This window comes from Nicotiana sylvestris, chromosome 11 (genome assembly GCF_000393655.2).
Source record: "Nicotiana sylvestris chromosome 11, ASM39365v2, whole genome shotgun sequence".
NCBI lineage: Eukaryota > Viridiplantae > Streptophyta > Magnoliopsida > Solanales > Solanaceae > Nicotiana > Nicotiana sylvestris.
In genome coordinates, this window is record NC_091067.1 from 83193270 (window position 1) to 83208389 (window position 15120).

Below are 15120 nucleotides of genomic sequence, written 5' to 3' on the forward strand. Positions count from 1 at the left end.
GCCAAGCCCCCGAGGGACACAAACCGGGCATCAAGATTCAACAAAAAACGGTATTAACCATATGCCGATCGAAGGAACAATGGACCGAGCCACAACACCTCTTGGAGCGATCGGAGAACTGACCGAGATCAAGGTTCTCGAGGACTCATGAGAAAGAACGGGTTCAATAAGCACACTAACACCATAGAGGTCCCTCGATTATCAGAGTACAACATCAGCATAGACGCATCAGGGATCATCTCAGCCATTAGGTACTAAGTGGCCCAGGCCAATACAGACCGATCCCTCCCACAAGCACCCGAACTTGATGTGCAAGTATCATGGCACACATAGTTATAGAACGGAGGATTGCTGGCAGTTAAGGGAAGAAATGGCTAGGTTATTCAATGAGGGCCACCTTCGAGAATTCCTAAGTGATCGAGCTAAGAATCACTTCAGGGAGAGAGATGCAGGCAGAAAGAATGAACCTCAAGAACCTCAACATGTCATTCACATGATCATCGGTGGAGTCAACGTCCCACAGGGACCTATATTCAAGCGTACCAAAGTATCCATCATAAGGGAGAAATGGACTCGGGGTTACATGCCCGAATACACCCTCACATTTAGCGAGGAAGACATCGAGGACTTATCTCAGCCTCACAACGATGCACTGGTAATTTCTATCCTTTTAAATAAAGTTCAAGTTAAATGTGTTCTCGTGGATCCAGGTAGTTCGGCAAATATAATCATGTCAAGGGTCGTGGAGCAGCTCAGATTGCTCGATCAAATCATACCGACATCTCGAGTCTTGAGTAGCTTTAACATGGCAAGTGAAACAACAAAGGGAGAAATCATCCTCCTAGTCAACGTAGTCGGAACCGTACAAGACACCAAATTTCATGTCATCGAAGGTGACATGAGGTATAATGCTTTGCTTGGAAGGCCGTGGATCCATAGCATGAGGGCAGTGCCATCGACCCTCTATCAGATGATGAAGTTCCCAACAAAGGATGACGTGAAAATAGTATATGGAGAGAAACATACAGCTAAGGAGATGTTTGCAGTGCACGACTTAGCACCGGTATCGGCGCCATCCACATTGGAAAAGTTGAAGGATGAACATGTGGCCAAATAGCAATCACAGTCCGTGCCCTCGGTTGATCCTGGGGGACAGGTGTCCGATGAACAGGTTGCTGAGGACAAAGAAAAAGATTTCCTCATCCCCCGAGCCTTTGTTGCCCTCGAGTAATCGGACACGACAAAGTCCACGGTCGAAGAACTCGAGCATGCCATATTGATCGAGCATCTTCCAGATAGATAAAATAATAGAATTAGGAAATCCTCTATTTACTGAATAATAACTTTTTTGTTGACAAAAGAGTAAACATCATTTCTATTCCAAGGTGGGGAGTTTCATTTTCCCCATCGACCTATTTGCAGAATTCCATTAAAAAAAAATTCTATATTTCCATTCTATTTCCATATCTATAGAAGAACGTATATAAAAATCTTTAGTGAAATTAGTGAAAGTTAAGAACTCATTGAAACTAATTGATTCTATTTTGAAACCTTTTTGTTTTGTCTAACTTTCTAACTCTTTATTTTCTCTGAATTATTATATAGATACCCATGTATATCTTGCCCTTAACCCAATAGAGAAAATTGCTTAATGAAATTCTGTATGACTGGTTGTCAATTTTGAGCGATGCAAAATAGGTTCTTTTCTTTCTATTTTGTCTTCAAAATCCATTTTTTGTTTTAGATTTCTGAAATAAAATAAATAGGAAATAGCTGATTAAACAATGAAAACAAAAAATTTGGGAACTCTATTCCTTAATTGAGTATAGAACGGTTTAGTTACAAGAGTTCAATTCGAGGAAAGCATAAAATATGGGAAAGTCCCAGGTTAAATAAAAAAAACTAAGACTCTAAACTCAAATCTAAAATAATGAACCTTCAACTTCAAATTCCTATTTGAACAACTTTTTATTGTTATTGATCCATTTGAATCATTACTAAACTAAAATAGCTTCCTCAATCTCGACGATTGCTTATTCATAGGCTATTATGAGTTCAAGACAGGCCGCTATGGTGAAATTGGTAGACACGCTGCTCTTAGGAAGCAGTGCTAATGCATCTCGGTTCGAGTCCGAGTGGCGGCATACCGTCTTCTAAAAAGGATAAATAGATCTTATAATGAATTCAATTCCCGATTTCCTTTTTAGAATTATGTAATTAAGGGACTCTTCTTTTTTAAGATTTTTTATGATATTTTCAACCTTAGAGCATATATTAACTCACATTTCCTTTTCGATCGTTTCAATTGTAATTACAATTCATTTGATAACCTTTTTAGTCGATGAAATCGTAAAACTATACGATTCATCAGAAAAGGGCATAATAGTTACTTTTTTCTGTATAACAGGATTATTAGTTACTCGTTGGATTTCTTCTGGACATTTCCCACTAAGCGATTTATATGAATCATTAATTTTCCTTTCATGGAGTTTCTCCCTTATTCATATAATTCCGTATTTCAAAAAAAATGTTTTAATTTTAAGTAAAATAACTGGCCCTAGTGCTATTTTTACCCAAGGCTTTGCTACGTCAGGTATTTTAACTGAAATACACCAATCTGTAATATTAGTACCTGCTCTTCAATCCGAGTGGTTAATAATGCACGTAAGTATGATGATATTGGGCTATGCAGCTCTTTTATGTGGATCATTATTATCAGTAGCACTTCTAGTGATTACATTTCGAAAAAACAGACAGCTTTTTTATAAGAGCAATGGTTTTTTAAACGAGTCATTTTTCTTGGGTGAAAATGTTTTACAAAATACTTCTTTTTTTTCTGCTAAAAATTATTACAGGTCCCAATTGATTCAACAATTGGATTATTGGAGTTATCGGGTTATTAGTTTAGGATTTACTTTTTTAACCATAGGAATCCTTTCGGGAGCGGTATGGGCTAATGAAGCGTGGGGGTCGTATTGGAATTGGGACCCAAAAGAAACTTGGGCATTTATTACTTGGATCGTATTTGCAATTTATTTACATACTCGAACAAATAGAAATTTGCGGGGTGCAAATTCTGCAATTGTAGCGTCTATAGGCTTTCTTATAATTTGGATATGCTATTTTGGGGTCAATCTTTTAGGAATAGGGTTACATAGTTATGGTTCTTTTCCATCAACATTTAATTGAATTCAAGACAAGTTATTACAAATACAAGAGCGGGCGGCGCATTGTATGAACCAGCGTGCGGACCGTGTGAATCATCAATACAATATTTGATTCACACGGTTTTCTACCATATGTAGTTCAATTTCATTGTTTTTACTTAACTTAAGAGTTAAGAGAAGAAAAAAGTCTTCTTTTTTTCATTGTCCAAGAATGTTTTTCAAAATAAACATAGGTTTTTTAATTTCAGTCATCCAAATTATCTATAAAAAAAATTAGATAGAATAACTTCAACCTTGTCAACTGCTAATGAAAGAAAGGTATACTTGAAGACGGGGTTAACCCCCGAACTTAGGCATAAACTCATTCAATTTCTTATCGATAAAATTGACTGCTTTGCCCGATCCCACTTAGACATGACAGGGATCCCACCGGAGATAACTACCTATCGACTAAGTGTCGATCCCAGATTTAAGTCGGTAAAGCAAAGGAGGAGACCTCAGTCCGAGGTAAATCATGCATTCATCAAAGAAGAGGTATCCAAACTTCTCAAAATAGGATCCATTAGGGAAGTAAAATATCCCGAATGGCTAGCTAACGTAGTGGTAGTCCCTAAAAAGGGGAATAAACTTAGAATATTTGTAGAATACAAGGATTTGAATAAAGCATGCCCTAAGATTCTTTCCATTGCCCAACATCGATCGATTGATCGATGCTATGGCTTGGCCACGAGATCCTTACCTTTCTCGATGCCTAATCGGGGTACAATCAGATTCAAATGAACCCAGAGGACCAGGAAAAGATCACGAAGTATGGTACATATTGCTATAATGTAATGTTCTTCAGGCTAAAGAATACATGAGCCACGTATCAACGCCTAGTTAATAAAATATTCGAACATCAAATAGGCAAATCTATGGAAGTGTATATTGAGGACATGCTAGCTAAGTCCCTGTGCGCAGAGGACCATTTGACTTATTTGCGGATGGCGTTTGATATCCTAAAAAAGTACAACATGAAGCTCAACACTAATAAATACACTTTCGGAGTCGGCTCAGGCAAGTTCTTGGGTTTCATGGTGTCTAACAGGGGGATAGAGATCAACCCCGATAAAATCAAAGTCATTGAGAAGATCAACGTGGTAAACAATGTGAAAGCCGTACAACGGCTGATCGAGAGGATAGCTGCCCTAGGCCGATTTATCTCGAGGACATCAGATCGGAGCCATCATTTCTTTTCCCTACTCAAGAAGAAGAACAACTTCGTATGGACTTCGGAATGCCAACAAGCCTTGGAAGAATTAAAACGGTATCTCTCGAACCCACCCCTCCTCCATACTCTAAAGGAGGATGAAACACTCTACTTGTATATAGCCGTGTCTGAAGTAGCGGTAAGTGGCATGTTGGTTCGAGAAGAGCAAGGTACGTAATTTTCTATCTATTATGTGAGTCGGACCTTAGGAGATGCTGAAACCAGGTACCCCCATTTGGAAAAGTTAGCTCTTGCATTAATAAGCACATCGAGAAAATTAAAACCATATTTTCAATGCCATCCTATATGTGTACTAACTACATACCCACTTCGAAATGTCTTGCATAAACCCGAATTATCGGGTAGGTTGGCCAAATGGGCCATAGAAATTGGAGGATATGATATCGAATATCAACCTCAAACAACAATCAAGTCTCAAATTTTGGCAGACTTCGTAGCCGATTTCACGCCTGCCCTCGTACCCGAAGTAGAAAAGGAAGTTTTGTTAAAAATGGGTACGTCATTGGGGGTATGGACCCTCTTCACAGACGGTGCCTCGAATGTGAAAGGATCCGGGCACAACATCATTTTAAAACCACATGCGGGCAGTGCCATTAGGCAATCTATCAAAACTTCTAAATTGAGTAACAATGAAGCCGAGTATGAGGCCATGATTGCAGGTCTCGAACTAGCCAAGGGCCTTGGAGAAGAGGTCATCGAGGCAAAGTGTGACTACCTTTTGGTAGTAAATAAAGTAAATGGGAGCTTCGGGGTTCGAGACGACTGAATGCAGGGGTACTTGGACAAACTTCAAGTGAAATTGCACCACTTCAAGGAATGGACACTGGATCATGTACCTCGGGAGAAAAATATCAAGGCCGATGCACTTGCAAACTTGGGGTTATCGGTAGAAGAAGATGATATCGTCCCGGGGACTGTCGTCCAACTATCGAAGTTGGTGGTCGAAGAAGGCCATACAGAGATTAATTCAACAAGTTTAACGTGAGATTGGAGGAATAAGTACATCGACTACTTGAAGCATGGGAAGCTCCCCGAGGACCCAAAAGAGTCAAGAACACTTCGAGCCAAAGCAACTTGATTCTCACTCGATGAAAATGGAACGTTGTATAGAACAACCTAGTACGGACCACTGACAGTGTGCTTCGGACCCCAGGACACCGATTATGTTTTATGGTAAATCCACGAGGGCACCTGTGGGAACCATTCTGGTGCAGACTCTCTGGTTCGCAAGGTGATCAGAGCGGGGTATTATTGGGATAGCATGGAAAAGGTTACCAAGGAGTTCGTTTGAAAGTGTGATAAATGCCAATGATTTGCACCGAAGATCCATCAACCCGGTGAACAACTCCATTCGGTCCTATCCCTGTGGCCATTTATAAAATGGGGGATGGACATCGTCGACCCCCTACCAACAGTGCCAGGTAAAGCTAGATTCATTTTGTTTATGACTGACTACTTCTCAAAATAGGTTGAAGAACAGGCCTTCGAGAATATAAGAGAAAAAGAAGTCATTGACTTCATATGGGACCACATCATATGTCGGTTCGGGATACCTGCCGAAATAGCATGTGACAATGGGAAATAGTTTATCGGTAGCAAAGTAAAAAAATTCCTCGAGGACCACAAAATCAAAAGGATTCTATCAGAACCTTACCACCCAAGTGAAAATGGTCAGGCCGAGTCCACAAACAAAACCATCATTCGAAACTTAAAGAAAAGGTTAGATGATGCAAAAGGGAAATGGAGAGAAGTATTGCCCGAGGTGCTATGGGCATATTGAACAACTTCGAAGTCGACCACGGGGGAGACCCTATTTTCTTTGGTATACGGATCCGAAGCATTGATCCCAGTCGAAGTCGGGGAACCTAGCGTCAAGTTTTATCATGCCACCGAGAACTAAAATCATGAAGCTATGAACACTTCTCTTGAACTACTCAATGAAAAACATGAGGCTGCATTAATTTGAATGGCCACGCAAAAATAAAGGATCGAAAGGTATTACAACAGAAGGACGAACCTTCAATATTTCAGAGTCGGGGACTTAGTCTAAGGAAAGTCACTCTCAACACTCGAGACCCAAACGAAGGGAAACTAGGTCCCAATTGGGAAGGACCATACCGTGTCCCCGGAGTCGTAGGGAACGGATCCTACAAACTTAACACAATGGAAGGCGAGCAACTACCAAACAATTGGAATGTATCGCTGCTCAATCGATATTACTACCGAGGTATTACCTTCTCCCCTTTTCCATTTGTATTTAAAACTAACTCCTTGCAGATATTCGATTGGAGATATCGAGACATCTTTCAGCTTGAAGACCTTGGGTTTGAAAGCATGCATTGCACTCTTTTGACCTTAGATCAGTTTTATCCCAAACGGGCTTTACCGGCAAGACTTTTAACAAGGCAACACCTATATGCTACCTAAGGAACATTCAACAAGTATTCAAGGCTTCTTTTCGATCAACCTCGAATATTGGGGGTCATCACCCTCGGTGGTTATATTTTTGAGAAAGATACTTCACGCCTAAGTGGCCTCAATAGGAGAACTTTGCAATGGGCCAAACAGTCAAATGAACCGTGTCCATATAGAATAGTCGAGCCCCGACGGCAAAACATGTACGCATGTATCAACTATTTAAAGAAGCATTCTGGTTATATAAAAAATACTTTGTATCTCATACGAGCTCTACACTTACAATCCCACCGGAAGCGGCTCAAGGGCCAAAGCACCCCAAAATACTCGGGGACTATCACCGATAGTCAATACACCCGAGTCATCAAAAATTCAGACTCATAAGACCTCAAAGAGGCACCCCCTCGAAACAAAGGCCAAGGCCAATAGACTCGGGGACTAACTTTTGGAACAAGTTCAGAAAGTTATCGGGAAATAAGTTTAAGTGACAAACCCGAAGGCTACGACCATATAAAAGACTACGGTCACATAAAGGATACGACCAAAATAATGTGATTCGGAGACATCTGACTCTCTCTATAAAATTAAAGGCCTTCAAACATTAAAAAACCGGTTAAGTCAGGCTACCCTCGGCAAAAGAAAAATATAAGGGGCTTCGATAAACTCGGCCCCCGAAAAATCTAAGGGCTTCAATAAATTAGCCCTCGAATAATCCAAAGGCTTCGATAACACCAGCCTTCAAATAAAAGTTAAGAGGTATTCGATTATGTCTACACAAATGAAATGACTAATAAGGTTCGGATACGTCTAGCCTTTGAAAAACCCAACGGGTAAAAAAACACATGCTAAGGCATAACTAAAATTTCACTAAGTCTTTTAGCTGAAATGAGGGAAAAATTATATAGCCATTTTAGAGGCCGAAATGGCCCAATTTAAAGAGCATAAGGGCCAATTTTAAATGAGCCTAAGGGCCGATATACAAGAGCCTAAGGGCCAGCTTAAAAGAGATATAGGGCCAAAAGCTTATGGGAGTCCTCATTCAACTCGTACCCAAAGGCCCCATCATTCCGAGCTCGCATCAAAGTAATTTTAAGCTTAGCTCGAGGATCATCTAAAACCTTAAGAGGTATGATCTTGAGCAATAAAAACCTAAGGGTTTATTATGAGTCTAAACCGATATTCGAGCTAAGTGTTTGAATCATCGAAAATTTCCATAAACGGGGATAAAATAAAATTCGCCACAAATTGAGGATATAGAAAAAAGATACTTTATATTCATTAAGGAAATTTACAAAACATATTACAACGCCCACAACGGGCCCTTGCACAAAAAAGGAAACCTAATCTATTTTCGCGGTCACACCCCCGGGAGTGTCGTCTTCATTTTCAACGGCTCTATCTTCGGGAGTCTCTTCCCTTTCGGGAACATCTTCTTCACCTTCCTCCTTCCTGGAGCCACTCACCACATCCTCGTCATCGGAGGAGTTAAGAAACCTAGCATCGGTTTTCTGCGCCTTTGCTTCGGCTATCTCCCGGGCGAGGTTGAGCCCTCGGGCATGGATTTCTTCGAGAGTCTCCCTCCGGGTTAGGCACTTAGCCAATTCATTGCTCTGTCTCCCTCAGTTGGAGGCCTCTCTCAACTCAGCTTGAAAGGTCGTGGCTTCCCTTGTGTATATAGCAATGGATTTATCAGCCACAACCTTCGTCTTCTCGGCTTCAGCCTTAGCCTGTACAGTTCCAGCCTTAGCCTGTACAGCTTCGGCCCGGGCTTTAGCAGCTCGACCTCCAACCCCTCGATTTTCCTGGACTGAGCCAGACCCTTCACTTCAACACCTCGGAGCTGAGCTTCAGCCGAGGCCAGTTGGGCTGCCATAGCTTCCTTATCGGCAGCAAGTTGATCCATGTTCTTCTTCCACTGATGAAAATCAGCCCGAACTTGATCTACCTCGCCCCGGAGCTGCCCAAGCATATCTAGCTTTTGCTGCAACTGATATATTGAAGTATTACCTCCGAAGCAAGGACAATAAGGCCATACTTTGTTAAAATCAAAGTTACCTGCTCATCTAGATCGGACTCGCATTTTTGAGCTTTGGCCAATGCGGTTCGGAGATCCTCAAGCTCCTCTTCCTTCTGGCTACAGAGGATCCTCAGGGCTTTCTCTTCACCTGAAACTTTCTTGAGCTCGGCCACATATTGGCTTAGCTCAGCTTTAAACTTTGTGATGGCCTGTACATGAAATGGAGACAAATCAGTCAAAAGAAAAGAAAGAAAAAACTACAATACTAAAGGTAAGTACTTACCCGGGAAAGGAGATATTGAGCTTCCTCAAAAATAGTGGATGCATCAGTTAGGTCATCGGCATCCTCAATCCCAGCATAGCAACCCTGGAAAAGATCATCCTCGACGACCTTATTTGGATCAGGCATGCGCAGAGCGTTGGCTTCATCGATTTCCCCCTCGGAAAAGGTTGGCAATGAAAGAGAGTGACATATTGTCGCGGCCCTGAGCTCTTCACTCGGGGCATTCTTATTAACATTATGGGTCTCAGCATTTACCCCCTCTGGTATAGTTGTTGAAGATGGAGGGACAGTCTCAACCTCTGAGGACACAGGGGTTTGGCCCATTCCTTCCTTCGGGGCATCCTCACCACGGGATGAGGTTTTTGGTTCGGAAGGCTTGGCAGCCTCGACTGGATTTCTGGTCCGAATCACTAGTGGACTCTTCATCATCATTTTCTTCATCATCCGGGGAATCATGGGCCGAGTCTGCACCCGTTTGAGCAAATCTTTTCCGCAACCTTCGAGTGGAGGTTTTTTTGTCTTGAGGGTCTTCGGGCTTCGAAACCCTTTTCCTTTAGTTGTCATTCTCGGACTTTGAGGTAGGCATGAATAAAACACTGCCAATATATGAAGAGCATTTGAGACTATTGAAAGACACTTACCGTGGTTCTTGGCCTCCCACTGGCCCTTCAAAAACTCACTCCACTTGCGCTCATCATAGGAAGAAGTGGCAGCTAACTTTTGGACCCAATCCTCGAGGTCGGGTAACTCTGGGGGCACCCACGCATTGGCTGCCAAAAAAAGAATAAAAGCGTTATGAGAAATGGAAGCAGAATATGACTAAATACTGGGAATACTAACTCCACTTACGGTTAAAGTTCTGCTTCTCCTAGAACGACATCTTATCCCCGGGGATGATGTCCGAAGTTCTTACTCTAACGAACCAGATCATCCAACCCCGATATTTGGGTTCGTCAGTACTGGCAAAAAAGGATTTTGTTGTTCGGCACTACAACTTGATGAGCCCTCAAAATAACTATGGACGATACAATCGAACCAGGTGGCTGAGGGTGAATTCCAAACCTTTGTCCTTTTTAGAAAAATATCGCAACATGATCACGATACGCCAAAAGGAAGGGTGGATTTGACCGAGGGTGACTTCGTACGTCTTGCAGAAGTCGATCACCACCGAATCGAGGGGATCTAATGTGAAGGGGTAAGTGTAAACACTCAAAAACCCCTCCTTATGGGTAGTAATGCTTTCGTCAAGGTTCGAGATCTGAACCTCAACCTCATCTCCCCAGCGACAGTCCCTCTTTACATCCTTGATAAGCTTCTTCGTTATCAAGCTAATATATTGAGATGCGTGCTCAAATCGGTCGAGGACATTGGGAGGATTATCGATGCTGAAGTCATTTTTAATAATGCAATTACCGAGGGTGATTTCCTCAAGTGTTGATAGTACTACCAGTTTGGCCGGCCGGGAGGCAGAAGAAGACAATGCTTTATCCTTTTTAGGGACCATCTTGGAAGTTTTGGCCATGGTTGTAAACGATACGGGTGCACAGGGATGTGGTGTTTCTGGCAAAAGCTTGGCATTTTCCAGCGCTTAAAGAGGCGGAAGAAATGGGTGATTGGAGAAAGAGATAAAGATGGGAAAGGGTGAAGAAAGAGTAAAGTTCTTTAATCAGAGGAGTCACCTCATATTTATAGAAGGGCAACGACTGTTCGGCGGCATTAGTGGCCGACCAATGCTGGCATGCATTTAATATTTTTAGGGAAGTGGGTCGACGGGACATTTCGGTCACTTTGAACGCTTGCATCACGCGGATGATGTCATCACCAAGGACTTCGGGAATCCAAATCGTTTCATTCTAAGAAATGCGGGGACTATCTGTATACGATCAAAGAACCTGATTTCGAAGTCTTAAATTGGGCTATGAGTCCGGGTTCGGGTGATTCCAAGTGGGGGTCAGACCCGGCTAAAGGACACACACCTCGAGGGAGCAGATCGAAGGCCTGACACGACCTACATCGAAGGTAGTACAATCTTGAAGACACTCAAGAAAGAGCGAAAATTTCTCAAGGACGCGTGGATCAGGGCATAAATTAAGGATAAGATTTGTACGAAATGGCACAGGTCCGTCCTAGGTTATTATACACCTGTACCAATAGAATTTTTTTACCACAATTAGGAATGTGCTATATTGGGGTTTTCTCCTCCTATATAAAGGGGACCCCAATCATTTGTAAAACACATTATTTACTGCAATAGAACATTCTACTCTGCTTTTCTTGTTTACCGTGCTCAATATTTATTTTTCAGCTTTATTATTTTTACTTTATTGCTTTTAGCTCACCTCGAGGCCCCTTAGGTGGTCGAGCTCAAGGTCCTTACTGCTCTAACAACACTGATTTGGTTCATCAATTCTTCTTATTTAAACTTAATATTACCCGTATATTCACTAGTATTGGAATAAATCACATATCTTTAAAACCACAAATCTTTTTTAATTGTTACTCACATTTTCGAGGTAAACAAAGCTGCAAATCTGCTTACCTTTTAGGTATAACTTACCTTCACTAAGATAATGTATTTGCATTAAAAGATCCACCTAATGTTTATAATAATTTATCAAAGAACACAATAAGCTAATTTTTCTTGTAGCCATAATCACAAACCCAAAATTCTAGCTCTGTTTCTAATTATTTGCATCAGTTCATTTTTGTCCAACAAGCGACAAAGTTTGAAGGACAAAAGATAATAAAGAGAGAGGTGGTGTCATATCTCAAAATCTGGCTTATCTTTCTCCTTCAAGTACATGAGAAATATTGGTTAGATTATCTAATTTGCTTGGTTTGACCTAGCTCATATTTTTACGAGATCTCATAACTTTCATCTCAAATTGTTTCAGTGATCCTATGAAATTATAACGAGTATTTTACTTTTTTATATTTTTTTTATCTTCTCTACCCCACAGACCAGTTAACTTTGCTACCTAGGCCACCTCATATTTCCATCCGCCCATCCGGAGAGTTTCTGCTGCTCCAGCATGTTCCGCAATTTTCTTTATAATTTTTGGTCATGCCCTTATTTGTGTCAATTTGATTTGGATTGAGATGTAGTTTTCATTGTATTATTATTATTATTATTATTATTATTATTATTATTATTATTATTTATTATTATTATTATTATTATTATTATTATTATTATTATTATTTTGGTTACATAACATAGGCCTTATTTACTATATGTGTTTGGGGTAAAATTGGTTAGCAACAATTGGACGAATACCGAGATAACACGTGGAACTAAAGACAGGTAAGATGTGAGTTAGAAAATAGATGGCACCGGACAAGCATGTGACCGGTGCTGAGCGAATCCCGAAGGCATCAAATGCGAAGACAAATATTGAAAGTAAGACGTCGGTTGGAAAAGACAGCAATCAATGAGCAGTCATTACAAGGAATATCTGTATTTTATAATCAACCGTTGTACAACCATCAATAGCGATTTTATTCTCGTTCAAGAGGAGCTTGATTTGGGGATGTTGTCTCCCTAAATAGAGCTATAAATAAGAGAATTAGTATCCATTGTAGGACGAAAACAATATGTATGCAAAAGCTAAAATCAGCTCGCATTCTATAAGACTGCTCTTTTACTTTGTTCTTAATATTGTTTTTGTTTCTACTACCAGAGAAGCTAAATTCATAGTCAGGCTCGTATTTCTTTCAAGTTTATTTTATAATCTTATTTCTGTTCTTATTTATTTAATATTCCGGGTCAAATTAATTTGCGTTTCTATAAACTATATTACAAATTCAACTGTACCGTTTTACAAGTAAACAGTTTGACGCCCACCGTGGGGCATAGATAATTGTGTAATTCCTTTGATCCATTCATTTGTTATTAACAAATTTTGATTCCTTTCTTAGCAAAAGAAAAATCAGATATGGGAGCTAATGAAGTCAACAATTCCTATAATGTTGGAGCACACAACGAACGTGAGGATGTATTCCAACGTGATGATTCAACTAGCGAAACCCGCAATAAAAGGAGATGAAATAACTCCGGTTCGCAAAGGTAAAAATCCTCGGCATGTGAGGAGTGCAACTCCTGATAGCGCGGATGACGAACACGTTGTTGAATGGTCTCATCCAAGTCACACCTTTATTTGAGGTTATAAAACGGTTGATGCAATAGTAATACCTAACAAAGAGTTGGGGTCAATTTTCCACAGGGAGCTGTGAATGGGACTTAATAGCATATATTATAGTGAATGAACTCGAATTATCTCGAATTACACTTCCACAAAATTAGGTTGTTTCTAAGTCTAAGTTAAACTAAGATTACCAACTAAGAATCAAAACTAGGAAATTATTTTTGTTATTTTTCAAATGATGTAAAAGGCCTAGGGATATGACCTTCACCTAGGTGTTTGTCTAACGGGTTGTAAACTTTAATGCTTGTTTTATTGGTCGGGATGTATTATATCTATCAACACTCGAATACCCACTCAATACCTCTTGGTAAGAGAGTGATTTTGTCCAATTTGGCTTTCTCAAGTCCAAATGGGTATTGAACAAAACGGTTGATAAAAAGCTCAAGTTATCTCTAGGTTCAACCCTTTAATTGAGACTATCAGTCTCTTGAATTATCCAATTTCTTGTTATCCAAGTTTTCCTAGACTAAGTCTCTCTTTCTCAAGTAGATACTAAGTCAAATAGGTATGAACTAATATTTGCAACCATTAATTCTACAATTAAAAGCAAGAACAATGCTAAATAATAAACACCCAACCATAAATAAGCAATAAATCAAACACCCATTAGGTTTACACTCTAGGGTTGGGTCACAAACCTAGTGAGAATCTTGATACTCATACTTAAAATAGAAGAAATAAAAGAAGAAATGATAATTAAACTCATATTGATAATTAAAATAATGAAATCTATGTTCACAAAGCTCAAAATGGAAAAAACTCCCAAAGAGGGTATAGAAAAACATCTACTGTGGCTGCTGATATCACAACTTGACCTAAAAAAGTGAAACTCTTCTATTTATACAAAGCTGGAATTTTCGGACAAAAATGCCCTTTCGGAGGTTCTGCGGCCGCACAATTCGATGTGCGGCCTGCACTTTGCTTCAGCTTGACAGGATTGGAATCTTGCGGCTGCACAATTCTAAACTGTGGCCGCATCTCTCTCTTTCTTTGGTCTGCACATTTCTGAGTGCGGCCACACATGGCTCTTTTACGGACCATACAAATGCAACTGCGGATGCGTAGCTGATCTTCTGTGGCCGCACAATAATTGTGTGGTCCACAATTCCGTTGAACTTGATATGCATGTTCTCTGAACTTTTGTTCTTGCCTAGCTTCTGTTGCTGCACATTTCATGTGTGGACCACACTTCTCACAGATCTCTGATGAGTTCTTCTGCATAATCTACCGCCGCAGATGATATTCTACGGTTCACACTTTAAGCTTCTATGCTTGTTTTTTTCCTTGAGTTCGGTTCACTCCTTCTTGAGTTGGATTTCATCTTAGTGGCTCATTTTCCAATAATCCTACAATTAAGCATATTTCATCAATTTTCGGGAATACAATTAAACACTTTTGGACTAAAACACAAGCTAAAAGGCGCTAATAAGTAGTCAAAATCCCCACTTATCAACTCCCCAAACTTAAGCTTTTGCTTGTCCTCAATCAAATAAGGTAATTCTCACCTCCACAAGTTAGAGCTATTCCAGCTAATCAAAGATGCATCAATCACACATCAATTGGGACCAACAATTACCCACAACACTTATGAATTACTCCCTTTGTTCCAATTTATGTGAACCTATTTCCTTTTTGGTCTGTTCCGGAAAGAATGACCCCTTTCTAAATTTGGTAACAATTTAGTTTAAACTTACAATTCTACCCTTAATGAGAAGGTTTTATAACCACATAAATACTCTGGGTCCTTTTTTGACTTGTTTAGG

At 40.2% G+C, this 15120-nt stretch overlaps 1 protein-coding gene across 1 annotated transcript; it reads left to right on the forward strand.

Annotated features, from left to right (window-relative positions):
- Positions 1–370: 370 nt before the first annotated feature.
- Positions 371–1117, forward strand: LOC138881249 (uncharacterized). The gene has a single exon (XM_070161462.1). The coding sequence runs from the start codon at positions 371–373 to the stop codon at positions 1115–1117; it is 747 nt and encodes a 248-aa protein (XP_070017563.1).
- The last annotated feature ends 14003 nt before the right edge of the window (positions 1118–15120 follow it).

Bases quoted from the DNA above. Each gene is read 5' to 3' on its own strand.
- LOC138881249 (XM_070161462.1), top strand. From the start codon at position 371: ATGGCTAGGTTATTCAATGAGGGCCACCTTCGAGAATTCCTAAGTGAT.